The following is a 19,135-nucleotide window of genomic DNA, read 5'->3' on the forward strand; positions in this document are numbered from 1 at the left end:
AAATGGTAAGTTAAAACGTTATGCTATACTACAGCCAGTTATTTGAGGTCCACGTTTCGTTTTATTCTAGCCATCAGAGCTGTGCCTGTTGTGTCCGTGTCCAAAGCCAGCTATCTTCTCAGGGAAGGGGAAGAATTTGCAGTGATGTGCTTGATAAAAGACGTGTCTAGCTCTGTGGAATCAATGTGGATAAGGGAAAACAGCCAGGTGAGTGGATTGTTTTCTCCATTTGCCTCAATGTATCATTCTCTCTGTGTGGGAGAGTTGAAGGTTTTTCTTTAAAAGAGTCCATTTTTAAAAAAAAATTATTTTCTTGAAGTAGAGTTGATTTACAATGTTGTGTTAATTTCTGCTGTACAGCAAAGTGATTCAGTTATACATACATATACATTCTTTTACATATTCTAGAAAAGTCTGTTAATTGTCCTGGGGATGGCTCAGCTGGTGTGTCTGTCAGAGGTGGAACTCTCTGGAGTGTGTACAGATGATGTGTATTTACCCCTTTCATTGCACCATAGGTAGATGTGTACATTCATTATGAGTAACAAAGAAATGTCATTTTGTAAATTTATTTTGAGGAAGTCATAGAGAAAACTTCAGACTTGTTATTACTCCATGCTGTTTCTTTGAATGACTTCTGTGGGGGGAAAAAAATTAATGGTTCAGTGAGTACCTTGATTTTTAAAGCTACTGTGGCAACTATTCAGGCCAGATTATTTAAAATATTGGGGAAAGTTGCCAGTTTTTTTCCTTCCATATTAAAAACATAAATCAATGGTCTCAGATGTCAGCCAAGAAGCCCTTCCCTCTGCCACAGAGAGGCCTGTCCATCTGAGAGATTTCTTTTTGTATGGACCTGATTTCCTCCTTTGAGCCTACTTACCCGAGATCAGGTTGCTAATGGTTTTCTATTTGTTTTAGTCGCTATTAATAAAATGGTTGTCATCAATCTGAAACATTTGGACACGTTTAGGTTAGCATTCGTTTAACAAATGCATATTGAATGTCTACTGTATGTCAGATACCGTGTTAGGCATATCTTAAAATTAAATAAATTTTAGCCAGTTATATTTGAAGGTTTTTCTCCCTCTCTAATACTCATATTAATAACAAGGTCTTTAAAATGTCCGGTTTCCCTAATATTTTGCCTTAAGATTCCCATTGACTGAGTTTTTTTAAAAAATGCCAACTGTACTTGAACATTTGTTACTTTTTAAAAATAATTAATTAATTTATTTATTTATTTATTTATTTTTGGCTGCATTGGGTCTTCGTTTCTGCGCGAGGGCTTTCTCCAGTTGTGGCAAGCGGGGACCACTCTTCATCGCGGTGCGCGGGCTTCTATCGTGGCCTCTCTTGTTGCAGAGCACAGGCTCCAGACGCGCAGGCTCGGTAGTTGTGGCTCACAGGCCTAGTTGCTCCGCGGCACGTGGGATCTTCCCAGACCAGGGCTCGAACCTGTGTCCCCTGCATTGGCAGGCGGATTCTCAACCACTGCGCCACCAGGGAAGCCCGTGACTGAGTTTTTAATAATTTTTGTTTGAATGATCTTGGCCAACTAGTTAATTTGCTCTCATGGTAGTTTTTCTTGAGTATACACATGCGTATTACGTTGAAAGAAAGGAAATACTGTCTTTTCATCCTCCTCTTCCTCTTCTTCCGCCTCATGCTCTGTATTCAACATTGGCAGTTTCATGCCTGTTTAGAGAATCCTTTGCTAAACAAGTAACTGGTGATTAGCATAATGCAGACCGTTATGATGGCGTTCATGTAGACCTGTGATGGATACCTTGCTAAGTGAAGCCTGCCATTAACAGGAGAATGGAACCAGTGGGTCAGAGAAACAAGTCCTATCATAAAACCAATAGCTTACACATGAATTTTTGCCTAACCTTATAGAACACAGTCCCATATTAATTGCCTTTCTATGATCCTTGATCTCAGATGAGAGAACAATTTACGGGGTGCGTAACTGAACCTCTCTATAACCTGAAAATTAGCCTTTTTGAGATGAGAATTAAATTGCCCCAGGCAGTTTTATTCTGAACCACTTTTTCCCAGGAGTCCTGCATGCCATTCCCAATTAATCCGCTGGTGCTGGTAGATAAGCCTGCAGTGTTGGGAACTCTTTGGGGAAATCCCAGTGAGCACCTCCAAGGGTTAAGGAAGAGCAAATCACATGCAAACAATATGTAATGTGTGACTTGCAGATGGGGCTCATGGCTGTATGCCAGGGTTCATCCATGAATCTTTTATTGATATCCTTTGGCTTAATTTGGAATACCTAGCACTGTTATAGCACTATCAGATTCTTTCAAAAATCCATAGTATTTGATCTGGATCATTTAGAATAAGTTTAATTCACAATGAAATTTAGGGTAAAACGACTCTTGTATTTTTGCAACTGTTTGTTTTAAAACGTAAGAGAGTCTTGGAGTTTATTCAACACTGTGAATCTTGGTTAGCTTTTCTAAGGCTTCTAAACCCTCGTATTTTTGCTTGCTTTTATTATGATCTTTGACAGTATCCTAAATTATGGCCTTCGGGTTTGGGTGCTGATGATGTATCAATTATTAACAAACTATTCCTTCTAGCACCAATGTATTCATTGTCCTGTTTAGCTCCCTAAACAGGGACTCCTGGGCTCTTGCAGGAACTAGAAGGAAGATACCGGGAATCTAGAATATAGTCTGTGACCTGTCCATTGTCACTCTGCCTTTGCCGAGGAGAAGTCTGTATGATGGACTGGAAGAGGCCAGAGAAAAATGTCACTCCCCCTTTGTCTCTTCTTAACAATTACTCTTAGGCAGGAAAATGTCAGCTTTCTGCCAATTATTAGAAGAATCTCTTAGAAGGGATTATCTTCAAGTCGACATAGTGCTCCAAACCGGAAAGGCCTTTAAAGACCTTTATTCTCTCATTGCCTTTTAGAAACAAAAGCTGAGACCATAGTGGCATCCTTGACTTGGCCAAGATCTCACAGTTAGTTAACCAAGCAGGTTTCTCTTCTTTTTGATTCCAAAACATTCAACTTTGGCAGTCAGCTTTTATGTATGCTTATTTTAGTGAAAAAAATTTCCAAAAATATAATAACATGAGAAAAAAAGAGAAATAGCTATAATTCTACCACTGTACATTAGCAGCGCTGTGCAGTAGAAATAGAATGTGAGCCTCCTATGTAATTTAAAATTTTCTAGTAGGCACATGACAGAGTAAAAAAAAAAAAAAGTAAAATTGATTTTAATGTATTTTATTTAACCCAATATATCCAAAATATTTTATGATATAATTAACATTTTAAAAATTTTTTTAACATCTTTATTGGAGTATAATTGCTTTACAATGGTGTGTTAGTTTCTGCTTTATAACAAGAGTGAATCAGTTATACATATACATATGTTCCCATATCTCTTCCCTCTTGTGTCTCCCTCCCTCCCTCCCTATCCCACCCCTCTACGTGGTCACAAAGCACGGAGCTGATCTCCCTGTGCTATGCGGCTGCTTCCCACTAGCTATCTATTTTACGTTTGGTAGTGTCTATATGTCCATGCCACTCTCTCACTTCGTCCCAGCTTACCCTTCCCCCTCCCTGTATCCTAAAGTCCATTCTCTAGTAGGTCTGCATCTTTATTCCCGTCTTACCCCTAGGTTCTTCATGACCTTTTTTTTTTTTTAGATTCCATATATATGTGTTAGCATACAGTATTTGTTCTTCTCTTTCTGACTTACTTCACTCTGTATGACAGACTCTAGGTCCGTCCACCTCACTGCAAATAACTCAATTTCGTTTCTTTTTATGGTTAATGTTCCATTGTATATATGTGTCACATCTTTATGCATTCATCTGTCAGTGGACATTTAGGTTGCTTCCATGTCCTGGCTATTGTAAATAGAGCTGCAATGAACATTGTGGTACATGACTCTTTTTGAATTATGGTTTTCTCAGGGTATATGCCCAGTAGTGAGATTGCTGGGTCATATGGTAGTTCTATTTTTAGTTTTTTAAGGAACCTCCATACTGTTCTCCATAGTGGCTGCATCAATTTACATTCCCACCAACACTGCAAGAGGGTTCTCTTTCCTCCACACCCTCTCCAGCATGTATTGTTTGTAGATTTTTTGATGATGGCCATTCTGACTGGTGTGAGATGATATCTCATTGTAGTTTTGATTTGCATTTCTCTAATGAAGTATGATGTTGAGCATTCTTTCATGTGTTTGTTGGCAATCTGTATATCTTCTTTGGAGAAATGTCTTTTTAGGTCTTCTGCCCATTTTTGGATTGGGTTGTTTGTTTTTTTGATATTGAGCTGCATGAGCTGTTTGTAACTTTTAGAGATTAATCCTTTGTCAGTGGCTTCATTTGCAAATATTTTCTCCCATTCTGAGGGTTGTCTTTTGGTCTTGTTTATAGTTTCCTTTGCTGTGCAAAAGCTTTTAAGTTTCATTAGGTCCCATTTGTTTATTTTTGTTCTTATTTCCATTTCTCTAGGACGCGGGTCAAAAAGGATCTTGCTGTGATTTATGTCATAGAGTGTTCTGCCTATGTTTTCCTCTAAGAGTTTGATAGTGTCTGGCCTTACATTTAGGTCTTTAGTCCATTTTGAGTTTATTTTTGTGTATGGTGTTAGGGAGTGTTCTAATTTCATTCTTTTACATGCGGCTGTCCAGTTTTCCCAGCACCACTTATTGAAGAGGCTGTCTTTTCTCCACGGTATATTCTTGCCTCTTTTATCAAAGATAAGGTGACCATATGTGTGTGGGTTGATCTCTGGGCTTTCTGTCCTGTTCCATTGATCTATATTTCTGTTTTTGTGCCAGTACCATACTGTCTTGATTACTGTAGCTTTGTAGTATACAGTCTGAAGTCAGGGAGCCTGATTCCTCCAGCTCCGTTTTTCTTTCTCAAGATTGCTTTGGCTATTCGGGGTCTTTTGTGTTTCCATACAAATTGTGAAATTTTTTGTTCTAGTTCTGTGAGAAATGCCAGTGGTAGTTTGATAGGGATTGCATTGAATCTGTAGATTGCGTTGGGTAGTAGAGTCATTTTCACAATGTTGATTCTTCCAATCCAAGAACATGGTATATCTCTCCATCTATCTGTATCATCTTTAATTTCTTTCATCAGTGTCTTATAATTTTCTGCATACAGGTCTTTTGTCTCCTTAGGTAGATTTATTCCTAGATATTTTATTCTTTTTGTTGCAATGGTAAATGGGAGTGTTTTCTTAATTTCACTTTCAGATTTTTCATCATTAATGTATAGGAATGCTAGAGATTTCTGTGCATTAATTTTGTATCCTGCTACTTTACCAAATTCATAACATAAAAATTTTTGATGGGATATTTTACACTACTTTTTTCATATTAAGTCTTTAAAATCTGGGACATATTTTATATTTGCAACACAACTCAATTTGGACCTACTACATTTCAAGTGCTCAGTAGTCTCAAGTGGTTAGTCCTTACAAATGCTATATTGCCCACATTTTTTTTCATGTTTATTTTCTCTCTCCCCTCATGCATATGTATTAACACATGGTTGCTGTCTTAAGGTACACTCATTTTATGCTTTTTACATAAAAGAAGCATTTTTCTTATTTTTACATATTCATAATTTTGATACCTGGTATACATTTAGGTCATCTGCAATTTTTCACCGCAGTAAATATCTTGGACCTTTTGTTTTCTATTGAGTTGTTTCCTTGAGATAAATTTGCTGGAGTTGCTCAGTGGTCTGAACATGCTTCCAAGTTGCTTTCCAGAAGGACTGTTCGGATTTACAGTATTGTCAGAATGGTCTAATGCTAATAGGTTCACCATAGCCTGGCCAGGGAATCACCCTTGATCTTGTTCCATGTCAATATCAGCTCCTGTTTAGTTTCTTTTTTAGTTGCTTCCCTCCCCCCATCATAATAGGAATGTGTTCATGTTACAGAAAATTTGGAAGATGCAGAAAGCTCTATGCTATTCCTTTTAATCTTTTCAGAGAGTGGTTATAGTTTATATTATGGTTGTTTCCCCATGACGTTTTCCATACGAGAAATCTCTCCATGTCTTATCTGCAGATAAATATTAACAGTGGCATGGTGATATCACAAGAGTACATGCACAACCTTTTCTCTTCAGCTCATGTGTAAATAATTTGGGATTTTGTCTTATATGTCTTATATACTTTAGAACTCCCTTTAATACTTGCCAAAATTCTGCTGGGTAAGAACTATAGGATGAATTTTCGAGTTAGTCTTAGACACTGTAAGTCTATTTTTATTCATGAAAAGAATATAAATGTTAATAAAATAGAACGATTGTTACTAGTGATGTGTTTTCTTTCAACCAGTGGGATGTAGAATAGAAAAAATATATATATAACAGGAAGTATTGATAGGATATAAATATGCTGACTTTTAAAATATCAGTGTCCTGTATTATTTCTTATATAAGAACTTCTAAAGTTTGGCACTGTTAAAAAATATTTAGCACTGCAGAGAATTTGGAATTACGTATGCTGTGGTTATTAAGAAATGAATTTTCATTTTTTACAATCATCAGTAATAACTATCTTTCAATATAATCCTGTAATATGAAGTGTTCCAATGACAGACTTGTCATGATGTTTTATTATACTTACTTAAGTAGTGTATAATGAATGCTAATACGGAGAAGTTAATTGCTGCTATTTTTAATTTATCTAGGAAAGATCCTGAATATAAATTTTATGGTAATCTTTGATTTTTTTTCCCCTCTCCTTCTGAAACCAGCAGACTAAAGAACAGGTGAAGAGGAATAGCTGGCATCAGGGTGACTTCAATTTTCTTCGTCAGGAGAGATTGACTATCAGCTCAGCAAGAGTTAATGATTCTGGCGTGTTCATGTGTTATGCCAATAATACTTTTGGATCAGCAAATGTCACAACAACCTTAGAAGTAGTAGGTAAATATCTCTGGGAATGGATAAATTACTGGCATAGTGAATGAAGGAATGACTAGATAGTTTCCTTTTTACATTAATGGAATGTTGAACAGATTCTTAGGGTTTTTATTATTACTGAATGAATGGATGAATATATGAAAGAAAATGATCTTCGTAGCCTCTTCCAACTAGAGCACAAAAGCAAATTCTACCAATTTAATAGAGGCAAGTGGAAAGTTGTAACCGTGAAGCTGTTTGAACATGTCATTCTCTGCTTACCTCCCCTACCTCAACAAATACAATGTAGGTTGAGCCTATCCAGAAACTCTAGTCCTTGCTGAATGACTTGACTTTGGAAATGGATGGAGACTTTTCTCTGTGGAGGAAGGCATATGCTTAGAGCTTAATGTATTTCTCTGAATCTTCTGGTGAGGTTCCTCAGCCTTTTGGTTTATCGTTTTATGATTCATGGGCTCTAGTCACCCTTTGTAGCAGGAAGGACTGAATTGGCTTCTCCTCCTCAGTACACCCCTGACCTCACCCTGTCCTCCAGCCTTATAGGCTGTAGCATAAACCTTCAGGAAGGCAGCCCACCAGGCATGGGTCATTGATTCTACAGAGCATAAACTGAAACATAGTAACCTGTGCCCTAACCCCATCATATCTGGCATACACAACTGGTTTAGTCTTCCATGCTTTAGATCTTACTGAATATTTATTTCCCAAGCATCTACTTAATGAGATCAGAGTGTGGTATTTTGAATTACTGAAAATAATAATAATTTTAAAATTACTTTGTTTATACTTTTCTTGTCTTTTTAGTACTGTTTGCATTTAATCTATTTTCTTGTCTTTTTAATGCAACCATATTCTCAGCGCTTGACTTTAAGTACTTGTAGGGTGGTGAAATTCATCATGAGCAATAATAAAATGATGTGATATTTGTTTTCATTTCTCTCCTTTCCCCCATATTTCTTCAATAATTTATGTACCAATGTTAGAGGTCTGCGATTTATCCCACAATAATCTCATATGATTTTGGCGTTTCTGCCCATGTTGTAATGGAAAGTATCTCACCAGACTGAACGTGAAAAAGACACTTTACTTGCAATTACAGAGCCAGCCCAGAGAAAGGGCACTACTCTGTCCCTAAATGTGATTGTGAACCATTTATTAATTTGAATAAAAGGCTATGCTTTTAAAATATTAAACTCCATAAGTGCTAATTTGCTAAGTTGATTAGGGAGCATGTTGATATATCAGCTTCAGCTCCAGAAAGCAATTAGTAAGGATGTTTGGAGCTTATTGTTGTATGTAATCAGATTTTTAAAATCCATTCATCAATTTCCAAGAATATAACTGTATAACTGGAAAGACTGGAGGCCGTGAAACCTGAATCTGGCTTTGTACTATTTCAGGAGTGGGTTGGGATGGGAGGAACAGTAAGAGACAAAGAGAAAAGTAATTTCTTTAGGGGCTGGGAGTAGGATTTGGACACAGTGTGGAGTGGCGCAAAAAAGGCTTCCGGGTGGCCGCAACCTGGTTTTGAGTTGGAGCTCTGCCACTTAACTTTCAAATACACCCCACTTTAACTCTGCCTGCGTTTTCTCTTCCAAGAAACATAGCCTCTAACTCCCAAGGCTGTGGAGGGAGAAAGGCCATATATTTTGCAGATGTGCCTGGCACAGTGTTTGCCCTTGATTAAATGTTAATGTCTCGTCAATTTCTTAAATCATCCTCTGTAACAAACCCAGGTGGGGTTCCTTGAGTCGAATAATTCTTACACTTCATGAATTTGAAGCTGTGTCCTATTACAGGACATAAAACTATATTGAGCAAACTGGACTATAGAAAACTCAGGAGAACTTTAGTATTTTGTACATGATGATAGGGAGAGAAATCAGTGGAAATACCGTTGTCTGTGGTGTTTGAATATTTTGCATTGTGTGATATCTTTGAATTTATGATCTCGAGTACCTGAAAATTTAACGTAACATTCAGACAAAACATTTATTTCCTCAAAATTAATCTAAATTAGCTTAAAGAATGGCAGGGGTGTACCATTTATGATTCAGGTATTAGAACAAAGTGGTGTTTTAATTTCATTTGGATGATTTTTGATTTTCACCTGAAAAATATTTTTTCCATTGATACAAAGGGCAGTTTGACTCCATTTTTTTATTCTGAATCTGTAGGAAACTAAAGGAGAGTCAAATACTCTCATGTCAACATCATGGGGGCTATCAATATATTTAACCAAACAGTGCCAAAGACAATGGCACTGTTTGGTTAAATGACAATATAAAATGTTATAATTAATTTTCAAATTTTGAAAAATAAATAGAAGATTAAAACTCTTCCATAATTCCACTAACTTGATATAAGCTTTTTTAGGATTTGGTATATGGTTATATTTTTATATGCAACAGGATTTTAATTACACATACAATTTTACGTTCTCTTTCTTTCTCATTTAAAGTATGTGGAGACTCTAGGCTGTGCAACAGTAAAGAGACCAGCCTTGGCTTCTTACAGACCTGTATTCACATGTAGGCTCTGCTTTGGGTCGCCAGCTATATGGCTTTCCAGGACTTGATTTCTTTTTCATCTGTGATTAGGGGTTACAAGCGTTCTCTTTCAGTATCGTTATAAGTTAAATGTCATAATTATTAAACAAAGTGTATGCTAAAGAACTTAAGGCAGTTCTTGGCACATGGTAAGCCTTCCATAAATGGAGGCTATAAATATGATATTGGCAATTATTTTATGATGGTCTTTTCCAAGCTCTTCCTTGTATTGATATTATTATTATTATATAATAATTTCTAAGGGCTGATTTATTTACTTAGCCAGTTCTCTATTTTCTCATTTTTTAAATTATTATGACTAGTGTAAATAGCACTTCTTTTTGCACGTGGCCATCTACCTCACTAAGAAGAGTTCTCTGGGTTAAATTGAAAAGTAGATAATTTTTAAAAATCTATATCGCTAAATGCTTTCCACAAGAGTTGTACCCATTTACAGAGTGTAATTCAGTGTGCTACTTTAAGTACACTTGCAAAATTATTGAGTTTATTTCAGATTAGTTTTGCTATTTTTCCATAGAGTGGATATACATTATTTTTTAACAGCTTTATTGAAGTTTTGCTACTTTCAATATGTGAAAAGGAATGCCTTATTTAAATTAGTAGTTTATTTTTCCTTCTATATTTTTATGTCCTCTTTTTCCTATTACCTTAATTAATTTTCCTATATATAGATACGTTCTGAAAATGTTTATGTATTTAGATTTGTCTTTTATGATTTTTATTTCTTTGGTTGCTTCTAAAAAGCCTAGAAAACTCCCCTCGCCCTCCCCTCCACAAAGTTTTGATAGAAGTAAATTCCGTTGTTTAGTTAAAAATATGGTTTAATTATTAAAATGCTGTCCTTGATTCATTTGTGATATATGATATGATAAGAAGATCTAAGTTTATTTTTCTCTAAATACTAAATGACATTCTTGCAACATTTTTATTAAATATTGGGGCTCTCCTCCCCTTCTTGATTTATGACATCTTCTTATCACATATACAATTATATTGGATCTGGGTATGGGCTAACTATTTAGTCCAAATACTTGTTAGCCTAATAAACATCAGGACTGGTGGTTCTAGAAGACATCTAAGATGGTGATAGATCTTTAACAGACTTGCTTAAGAGGCAGAGATAAGAGAATAAACATTTCCAACGTGTGTCCTTTCTCACTTTATGACCGTGATTCTCCAAGAGCAAAATAAAATGTAAAATGGTTAGTCAAAATTCTTACTTGTCATTGCCAATTAATACTGGAAATCAGTCAATATCTTTATAATCCAAAGGTGACGTTTTGTTATTTGTCAAGATTTGGGGGATAACAGTTTCTTTCTGTCTCATTCTGCTGTGATTAGATAAAGGATTCATTAATATGTTCCCTATGATGAATACAACAGTATTTGTAAACGACGGCGAGAATGTGGATTTGGTTGTTGAGTATGAGGCATATCCCAAACCTGAACACCGACAGTGGATATATATGAACAGAACTTCCACTGACAAGTGGGAAGATTACCCCAAGTCTGACAGTGAAAGTAACATCAGGTAAGAAAAGGGCCTTGTTTGGGGAATTACACGTTCCCCCCACCCTGTCCCCTTGGCTTACCGGATCCCGTTTCTGTGACCCGTCAGTGTAAGAGAGGACAGCTGATACGGAAGGAAGTTTGGGGCTGCTTCCTGAGTCATCATCATTTCATTTTGCTGTGTGTTTAGAGCACACAGAAAAGTCCATGCGTCAGTTTTCTTGTTTGTAAATTGGAGGATAGTTCTCTCCTAGAGTTCTGAGGATAGTTCAAAGCAGTGACTAGCATATACTAGGGACACATTAAATAATTCTCTTCAGAGAAAGAGAAATGTTAGTGCCTTTAATCATTTTTTTTAAGACTGTAAGAAAACTAAGAATCATTAAGCATCTTTGGGCCAGGCAGTGAGCCCAAGTTTCTTTTACATCAGACCTCTCTCTCTCTTTTTTTTTTTTTAATTTTTACTTACTTACTTACTTATTTATTTATGGCTGTGTTGGGTCTTCGTTGCTGCGCGCGGGCTTTCTCTAGTTGCGGTGAGCAGGGGCTACTTTTTGTTGCGGTGCATGGGCTTCTCATTGTCGTGGCTTCTCTTGTTGAGGAGCACGGGCTCTAGGCGCATGGGCTTCAGTAGTTGTGTCACATGGGCTCCGTAGTTGTGTCTCGCGGGCTGTAGAGCGCAGGCTCAGTAGTTGTGGTGCACGGGCTTAGTTGCTCTGTGGCATGTGGGATCTTCCTGGACCGGGGCTCGAACCCGTGTCCCCTGCATCGGCAGGCGGATTCTTAACCACTGCGCCACAAGGGAAGCCCCAGACCTCTCATTTGATCCTCAAAACACTTATAATAAAAACAGTAGCAATAGTGACATTTCATGTAAGCTGTGTGTGCTTTTTTCCTGCCATGTGCTGTTCAAAGTCCCTCATGTACATTAATACATCAATAATTTTGGTCCTCACAATAATTTTATTGTGTACATTTTATTGTGTACATGTGTACATGTACATTAATACATCAATAATTTTGGTCCTCACAATAATTTTTGTCCTCACAAATCCAATGAGGAGGCACTCTTACTTCCCTTCTTTCTATAGAAGAGGAATCTGAGACCTAGGTGTGTTAATCTGAACAAGAGCCCAAGGCTGATAAGAGGTAGGTGCCTAGATAGAGTTAGTATTTTTTCCTAGTCAGGAGCTCTTGGCTGTTGTAAGAGTGTGGATAAGAAAGGATGCTGTCCTGGGCCTCGGTCTAAGGGTTGGAGGGAAGAGCATGGATTGGGAGATGTCCAGGATTCCTCCTTAAAGGTGATCGAAGGGCTAGGAAAGAGGCAGGAGCTGAAGATGCTCTCAGGAGTCTGGTTGTGGCAGCCAGGTTGGATGGTAAGAGGCAATACTATTCGAGGGGGAGGGGAGAGGGAGGGGGCAAAGGCAATGAGCTCAGCTTGGGGTTTGTTGAATTTGAGGTTGACTGTGGGATCTTGAGCGGGGATGTTCAGGTAGAATGTATCGTAGGTCGGATGCAGCGCCTGCGGGAGGAATTCACAGGCAAGGTCTTCATTAAAGGAGAGAGAGACCTGGCGGGGAGTTGGGGGGAACAGGGTAGAGAGGGGAGAGGAGAGAAGAAAGGGTGTGGGTGAGCCACAGTCCAGTCACAGGGACACTCTGGACTGGGGGGGTGGGACGTGAGCATAGGTCTGTAGAGGAAGGAAGGCATAGGACAGGGAGGTCTGGACTAGAGGTCAGGATTTGTGAGCAGACAGTAAGTAGTTCAGGGGAGCGTGGATTGCCCAGGGAGCACATGCAGTGTGAGAGGAGAGACTGAACCACCCACCGCGTGTCGAATCAGTTGTGGGGGTCAAGGGGCGCCCAGGGTGCTCCGTCCATGCTGGAGCCCGTGTCAGTAACGCCCCCGATGGTGGTACTGCGTGCTCAGTTATCACAGCCATCTACGATGTCCTTGCTGTGAAACAGAAGGTCGAATAGCACATGCTGCAGAGGACACTGGGAAGAAGCAGCGGCGGGGGGGAAGGAGGAAAGCCGGGAGACGGTGGTGTCACAAGAAGGAAGGTGAGGGCAGCGGTATCGACCTTGCCGTGTGACCCTGAAGCATCTGCATGGAGACACCTACATGGAGATGCCTGCCAGCCTGGCGTTTTGCCAGGCAGGTGCTGTTAAAGCAGGGCGGGCGAGTTCAGGACACTGATGAGAGGGAGGTTGAACAGAGGACCAGGGCAGAGAAGGATGCGGCCGTGGGGACAGCTCAGGAAGCGGAAGAGGCTGCCATCTCTGTGAGGTTGCCTTTATGCCGAGAGAGCCTTTCCCCACTCTGTATTCTCACACGCCAGGCATCTGTCCCCAATGAAATATATGTGTGTGTTCCTGTTTGTTAATGTGGATCTTGTTAATACTGAATTAAGTGGGGCATATTTTTCCAAAATAAGCATGTATTTTCAGGTAGAAACTGATAAAGCCACACGCCCCGAGGCAGGCCGTCCACAGGTGACTGATGGGTTGTCCTTTCTTTGTAGATATGTAAGTGAACTTCATCTAACCAGATTAAAAGGGACGGAAGGAGGCACTTACACGTTTCTCGTGTCCAATTCTGATGCGAATTCTTCCGTGACATTTAATGTTTACGTGAACAGTGAGTAGAACGAATGGCTGCTTATCTTTTTATTTTTTTATTCTTTTAAGTTGTGGCTAGTGTTTGTAACAGCTGCTGCACTGAGTTCATTGTGTACTGGGTCAATAACGTTTCATGATAATTTGACCTTAACAAAGACCTCGTGGTTTGGTGGTTGGAAGACTGTGTACAAAAACCAATTCCTTGTCCTACATTTCACTAACCACATGACCTTGTAGCTGGTGCTCAGATGCTGGGTGTTGCCTTTGAAGTCAACAGAGGAGCCATAGAAGTTAAAAATAGCAAACAGTTTGAGGGAGAATGTATTCTTACTGATTGTTGAAATGGGGAGCCGGAGGTTGAATAGGAGCTAGATTACGGTATTAGGTGGGAAAGAAGTGCTATCAAGCCCTGACAAACAATTTCTTGTTACAACGCTTTCTCTTTCGGGTTGGGGTATTCTTTTTTTTTTTTTTTTTTTTCCGGTATGCGGGCCTCTCACTGTTGTGGCCTCTCCCGTTGCGGAGCACAGGCTCAGCGGCCATGGCTCACGGGCCCAGCCACTCCGTGGCATGTGGGATGTGGGATCTTCCCGGACCGGGGCACGAACCCGCATCCCCTGCATCGGCAGGCGGACTCTCAACCACTGCGCCACCAGGGAAGCCCACGTTGGGGTATTCTTTGTGTGAGATGAATGCAGTATCGCTCAGCTCAGTGGGTCCCTACTGCGTGTCACGTGGAGGCTGTGGGAGAAGGGAGCAGGTGGTTTAGGGTGGGAGGATGGCAGTGGACGTGGGAACCTGAACACCTGAGTCCTGTGTGGCCCACATCCCACAATGTCTTGGGGCAGCTTCTCTGCACAGAGGCTGATGCCTGGGGCTGTGCTCACCAGCTGGGACTTTTGCCAAGTGTAGGGCCCTCTCTTGGCTCTGCTCTGGGGCCCCCTGCATTTCCCAGGAAGGGTGGCAGGTGCCTGCCACACCACACCAGCCAGGGGACCAGAGGCAGGAGGTCTCAAGGGACCAGCCCACAAAATGACCATCGGAATTAGCCATCCGGGGCATGGTAGGGAGGGGCGGGGGGGGCGTGAGGAGACAACCTGGAACATTCCCTAGAGAGCAGCTTAGTAACAGTTTGTGTGTGTTGGGCTGCAGGATGGGAGCCAATTCCATGTCCTCCAGGAGCTTATTACTTGCTGCATAGAGTGATTTTCCATCGTTCCTTCACTGATGCAGCCGCTCACTGGCGTGGTGGGGTGGTGAGCGTGATCCCTTTACAAATGAAGACAGGAAGCAGCTAGCAAGTGACACTCAAGACAGGTTTCTGATTGCTAATCTGGAGTCCTTTGTCAATTCCAGCATTTCCAAAATCGTGTTTCCTGAACAAGGTGTTAACATGTATTTAGACAAAGAGCATCACATCTGCATAAACATTTTTCTTAACTGCAGACCTTCTCGGCATCCTTCATACGCTAACGTGTACTTTGCCTGCCCAGGAGGAGGCATGGAAATGAGCATATCTCTCACATTTGTATGACCACAGAACTCTCCTTTTCCAAGGGAAACACGTTAATTAACATCTGAGTTCCCGGGAACAGTTTGGATTATGTGGTATCTCATTGGCCTGCAATTCAAATATCTCTAGATTAATTCAGATGTTAATCAGAAGAGTTTAGTGTATTACGCGTGGGCAAAACTACCTGCTTACTGTTCAGGTAATTGAAGAGATGATTGCAGGTAAATCAGTATCCTTGCAAGCGTCACATCCATACTGTCCATACGAAACTTTATTTAGGGTGTTGTAGTGCAGTACTTCTCAAACTGTCTGTGGTAAAGGACCTTTTGTATTTTTAATTTCCAATTCCTTCTGGATCAATACTTCTTATAAAATACAGAAAGAACCAGCCACTAGAAAAGTGAGATGGAAAAGAGCAAAGATATATAAAATCCAAGAATGGATTTTTTTTATTATTAGATTCAACAGATACAATTAAGTCAAATTGCTTAGTCTCGGTTTCTACGCTTAGGTCCCCAGTACCAGTAGATCATGGACATGGCCTACTCGACAGGCCTCACTTTGAGAAGCTTAGTAGTTGGGAATTTTATATAGTTGTGTCGTTTGCATTTCTCTTTCCCTGGCTTCAAGGGCCAGGGTGCATTAAGATCTGTCTCTTTCCCCCTTTTTCCTGCTTCCATTTGCCAGTGTGTGTGGTCTGCCAGTCAGTCATGAGTCACTGACCTTAGAAAGACATCTCTGAAGTCACCCTTACTTTTCTCAGGGTGACAAAATTGCTACCTTTTTACTTACCAGCCTAATTTGCCATCCGATAGGATCGGTGTTAATGACCTCTGCTGGTGAAGTCACGCCTGTTTGAAACTAGAGAGGAAATGGCCTGAACTGTCCCAAATGATCCCTTCTTGGATTCCCTGTTAGCACAGGAGGCCTTTTCTATTGTATATTCTGGGGCCTGGGTCGCAGATACCTCCCAGCACGTACTGAGCTCCTGCTTCATGGCACTGGGCACACGGATGAGGGTGTGTAGTGTCTGCCCTCGTAGGTTAAGCTCTTCAGGGAGTCTCTTCATTGATGTCAGTTTATTACAAACACTAAGCTGACTATAAAGGCATTTATTTCACTTACCTAACATGTTGGATTTCTTGACCTCCAAATGCTTTGACAGAGGTAGCATTTTTGTGTGAATCTTTTATCTGTTTCTTATGAAGTATGTCCCGATTGCTCTTCACAGATATAGTTAGCTAATTTCTTTGTTAACTTTATTTTTTGGATTGAAAAAATAATTCTAGTTGATGTATCATGGGGCAAGATGTTACATTTAAAATCAAAAGCTAAAAATAGTTTTAAAATTTAAACTTGGACCAGTTGTGTCTATTTTGACATACCATTTTAGCTGAGCCAAATTACATGTGTAGATCTGCTGCATGTTTTATTCTGTAAATAAGCTTAGCCCCAAGGGTGAAAGGAATTGTGCTCTGCGAAAACTAGAATGAATAAAAATCAGAATAATAAATGCATGCTATTAGTGTAGGAATTCAGGCTACTTTCACTCAGTGACAGGGATGCATAATTGCTTAATAGATTCAGCTATGAGAAATGCTCAGGAAGATCCTTGATTTTGAAGAGTTAAATGTTTGGTGGTTGAAGAACCCATTTGTTTTGAAAATTCCACATGTAGATTTGAGGATATTGTGCGTGCGTGCGTGTGTGTGTGTGTGTGTGTGTGTTCTAATCACTTACGTGTAGCCTTTAAGAGAGAAATATGTACATGTTAAACTTGAAAAATTTTTTTTTTTGTGGTACGCGGGCCTCTCACTGTTGTGGCCTCTCCCATCGCGGAGCACAGGCTCCGGACGCGCAGGCTCAGCGGCCATGGCTCACGGGCCCAGCCGCTCCGCGGCATGTGGGATCTTCCCGGACCGGGGCACGATCCCGTGTCCCCTGCATCGGCAGGCAGGCTCTCAACCACTGCGCCACCAGGGAAGCTCCTTGAAAATGTTTTAATACTGTTTTTAACTTCTCTAACAAGCCATGATTTACATGGGTCTGGTAAGTAGGCTCACTGACATTAAAGGTGGTTTATAATGGCCAAAAAATGAAACCGAAAAATCAGTGATTCTTTGCATTGAACTTGCATTACTATAATTAGTCTTGAATTGCTTATTGAAGATGTATACAGAAATCAGATTCTTAGTTCTAAAAAGAAGTTTGATATCTTCGGTGAAAATGGCCATTTGTTTCCCTTTCAGATCAAAATCGGGAGGAAAATAGAGTTCTAAGAACTATAAAACTACCCAAAAGTGCTTTCTTAATAGGCACTACTCTTTCCAAAATTCCTGCAAATGTTTAGAAAAAGTAACATCACCAAGGTTCTGTAGGTAGCCTGTGATAATGGATTAGAAACCTATGGTCTCTTTGGTTACAATCAATGTCGTACAGTAAAGGTTTTTATCAGATCCAGGACAAAGAGGCCAAACACGTATTTTAACCCTGATTATCCACTTGGCCCCCCTGTCTCTCTCTCTCTCTCTCTCTCTCATACACACACACACACACACACACACACACACACACACACACACACACACACACACACACACACACACACACACACACACACACCACATTTTCTTTATTCATTCATCCACTGAAAGAAATTTAGGTTGTTTCCATACCTTGGCTGTTGTGAATATTACTGCAGTGAACGTGGGAGTACTGATAATCCTTCGAGATAATAGTTTTGTTTCCTTTGAATTTATACCCAGAAGTAGGATTGATGGATCACATGGTAGTTCTATTTTTAATTTCTCGAGAAACGTCCATACTGTTTTCCATAATGGTCATACCAATTTACGTTCCCACCAGCAGGATACAAGAGTTCTCTTTCTCCACGTTGTCGCCAACACTTGTTTTCTTGTCTTTTCGATAATAGCCATGCCGACAGGTGTGAGGAGATAGCTCATTATGGTTTTGATTGGCCAGTAACTTAAAATGACACTAGTAGCATTATAAAATGTTATCTGGTAGCATTTCCAGATCAGTATTATGAATTTAAAATTTGTAGCAAATGTTATCTGGGAGCCATAAATAGATCCCTCTCCAATCTCAAAGGTCTATCCTTTAATGACAGACCTATCAGTTGAGTGAGAGTATGGTGGTACTCAGGTGGTGGTACAGCAAGGCCATCAGGACAAGTAAGGTCTAGAGAATGAAAGCGCTTGCCTTTCATCTTTGGGATTACATGGAACACAGGGAATGTTAAGCTCGATTGGATATCCAAACAACTGCTGAACTCTACACCAAATTAATTCTCTAAATCACCGATTTCCCTCCATTTATGGCAGAGTGTTAACAGGGGATTGAAACAATTTAAGGAAATGCTAAATACTGTATTATTTCTAAACCACAGCATCATATAATTAACATCCTGTCTGCTGTAAGCGATTATTTATAGATCATACAATATACCCAAATCGGTCAAAGTAATCAATCATCCAGAACGAGGCTTCTTCATGGGAATGTTTCCCTTTGACCACATCTACAGAATCTGAGCTGCTTTTTATGTATTTTTTATTTTGGGTCATAGTTAAATCCAGTTATGGATAGCTAAACTATCCTTCTTCCAGGGAGAAGCCACCCTAAGTGCAACACTGTGCAAATACAGCACACGCGCAGCCCACCATTTGCCGTAGGTGAGGGTAGACCTAACAGGACAGCCGTGTAGCTAGATGGCTTTGGACAGTCTGCCAGCCAGCCAGCCAGCCATCTGGGTCATCCACCTGGCTGGAAATAATACCCGGGGTGGCCGTGCCAGTTTGGGGGTTTGGGGCACCTTTCCAGATCCTCATGCGTCAAGAGAACAAAGTTACTAGGACTTTGCTTTTTGGGAAGGTGGAAATGTCTTCCTACCTCTTAAGCTGTTAGCCTTTCTATTTCCATTTTTTAAAGATGATAGGGCCTTCCAAACCTTTGGGTGTCCAAACCATACTTGC

The 19,135-nt window shown here is 40.1% G+C and overlaps 1 protein-coding gene across 4 annotated transcripts in view; it reads left to right on the forward strand.

Annotated features, from left to right (window-relative positions):
• KIT (KIT proto-oncogene, receptor tyrosine kinase) overlaps nt 1-19,135 on the forward strand; it is a gene marked incomplete at both ends in the record, with an annotated part of 83,789 nt that overhangs the window by 42,304 nt on the left and 22,350 nt on the right. For 2 of the 4 annotated variants that reach the window (XM_082837718.1, XM_082837720.1), the window contains 4 exons: nt 71-207; nt 6,762-6,933; nt 10,842-11,031; nt 13,534-13,649. In XM_082837718.1, coding sequence (XP_082693844.1) covers nt 71-207; nt 6,762-6,933; nt 10,842-11,031; nt 13,534-13,649 — 615 coding nt within the window. The remainder of the gene's footprint in view (nt 1-70; nt 208-6,761; nt 6,934-10,841; nt 11,032-13,533; nt 13,650-19,135) is intronic. The other 2 variants (XM_082837719.1, XM_082837721.1) reach the window with 1 other exon arrangement.

This window comes from Leucopleurus acutus, assembly GCF_964270905.1.
Source record: "Leucopleurus acutus genome assembly, chromosome: 4".
In the NCBI taxonomy this organism is placed as follows: domain Eukaryota; kingdom Metazoa; phylum Chordata; class Mammalia; order Artiodactyla; family Delphinidae; genus Leucopleurus; species Leucopleurus acutus.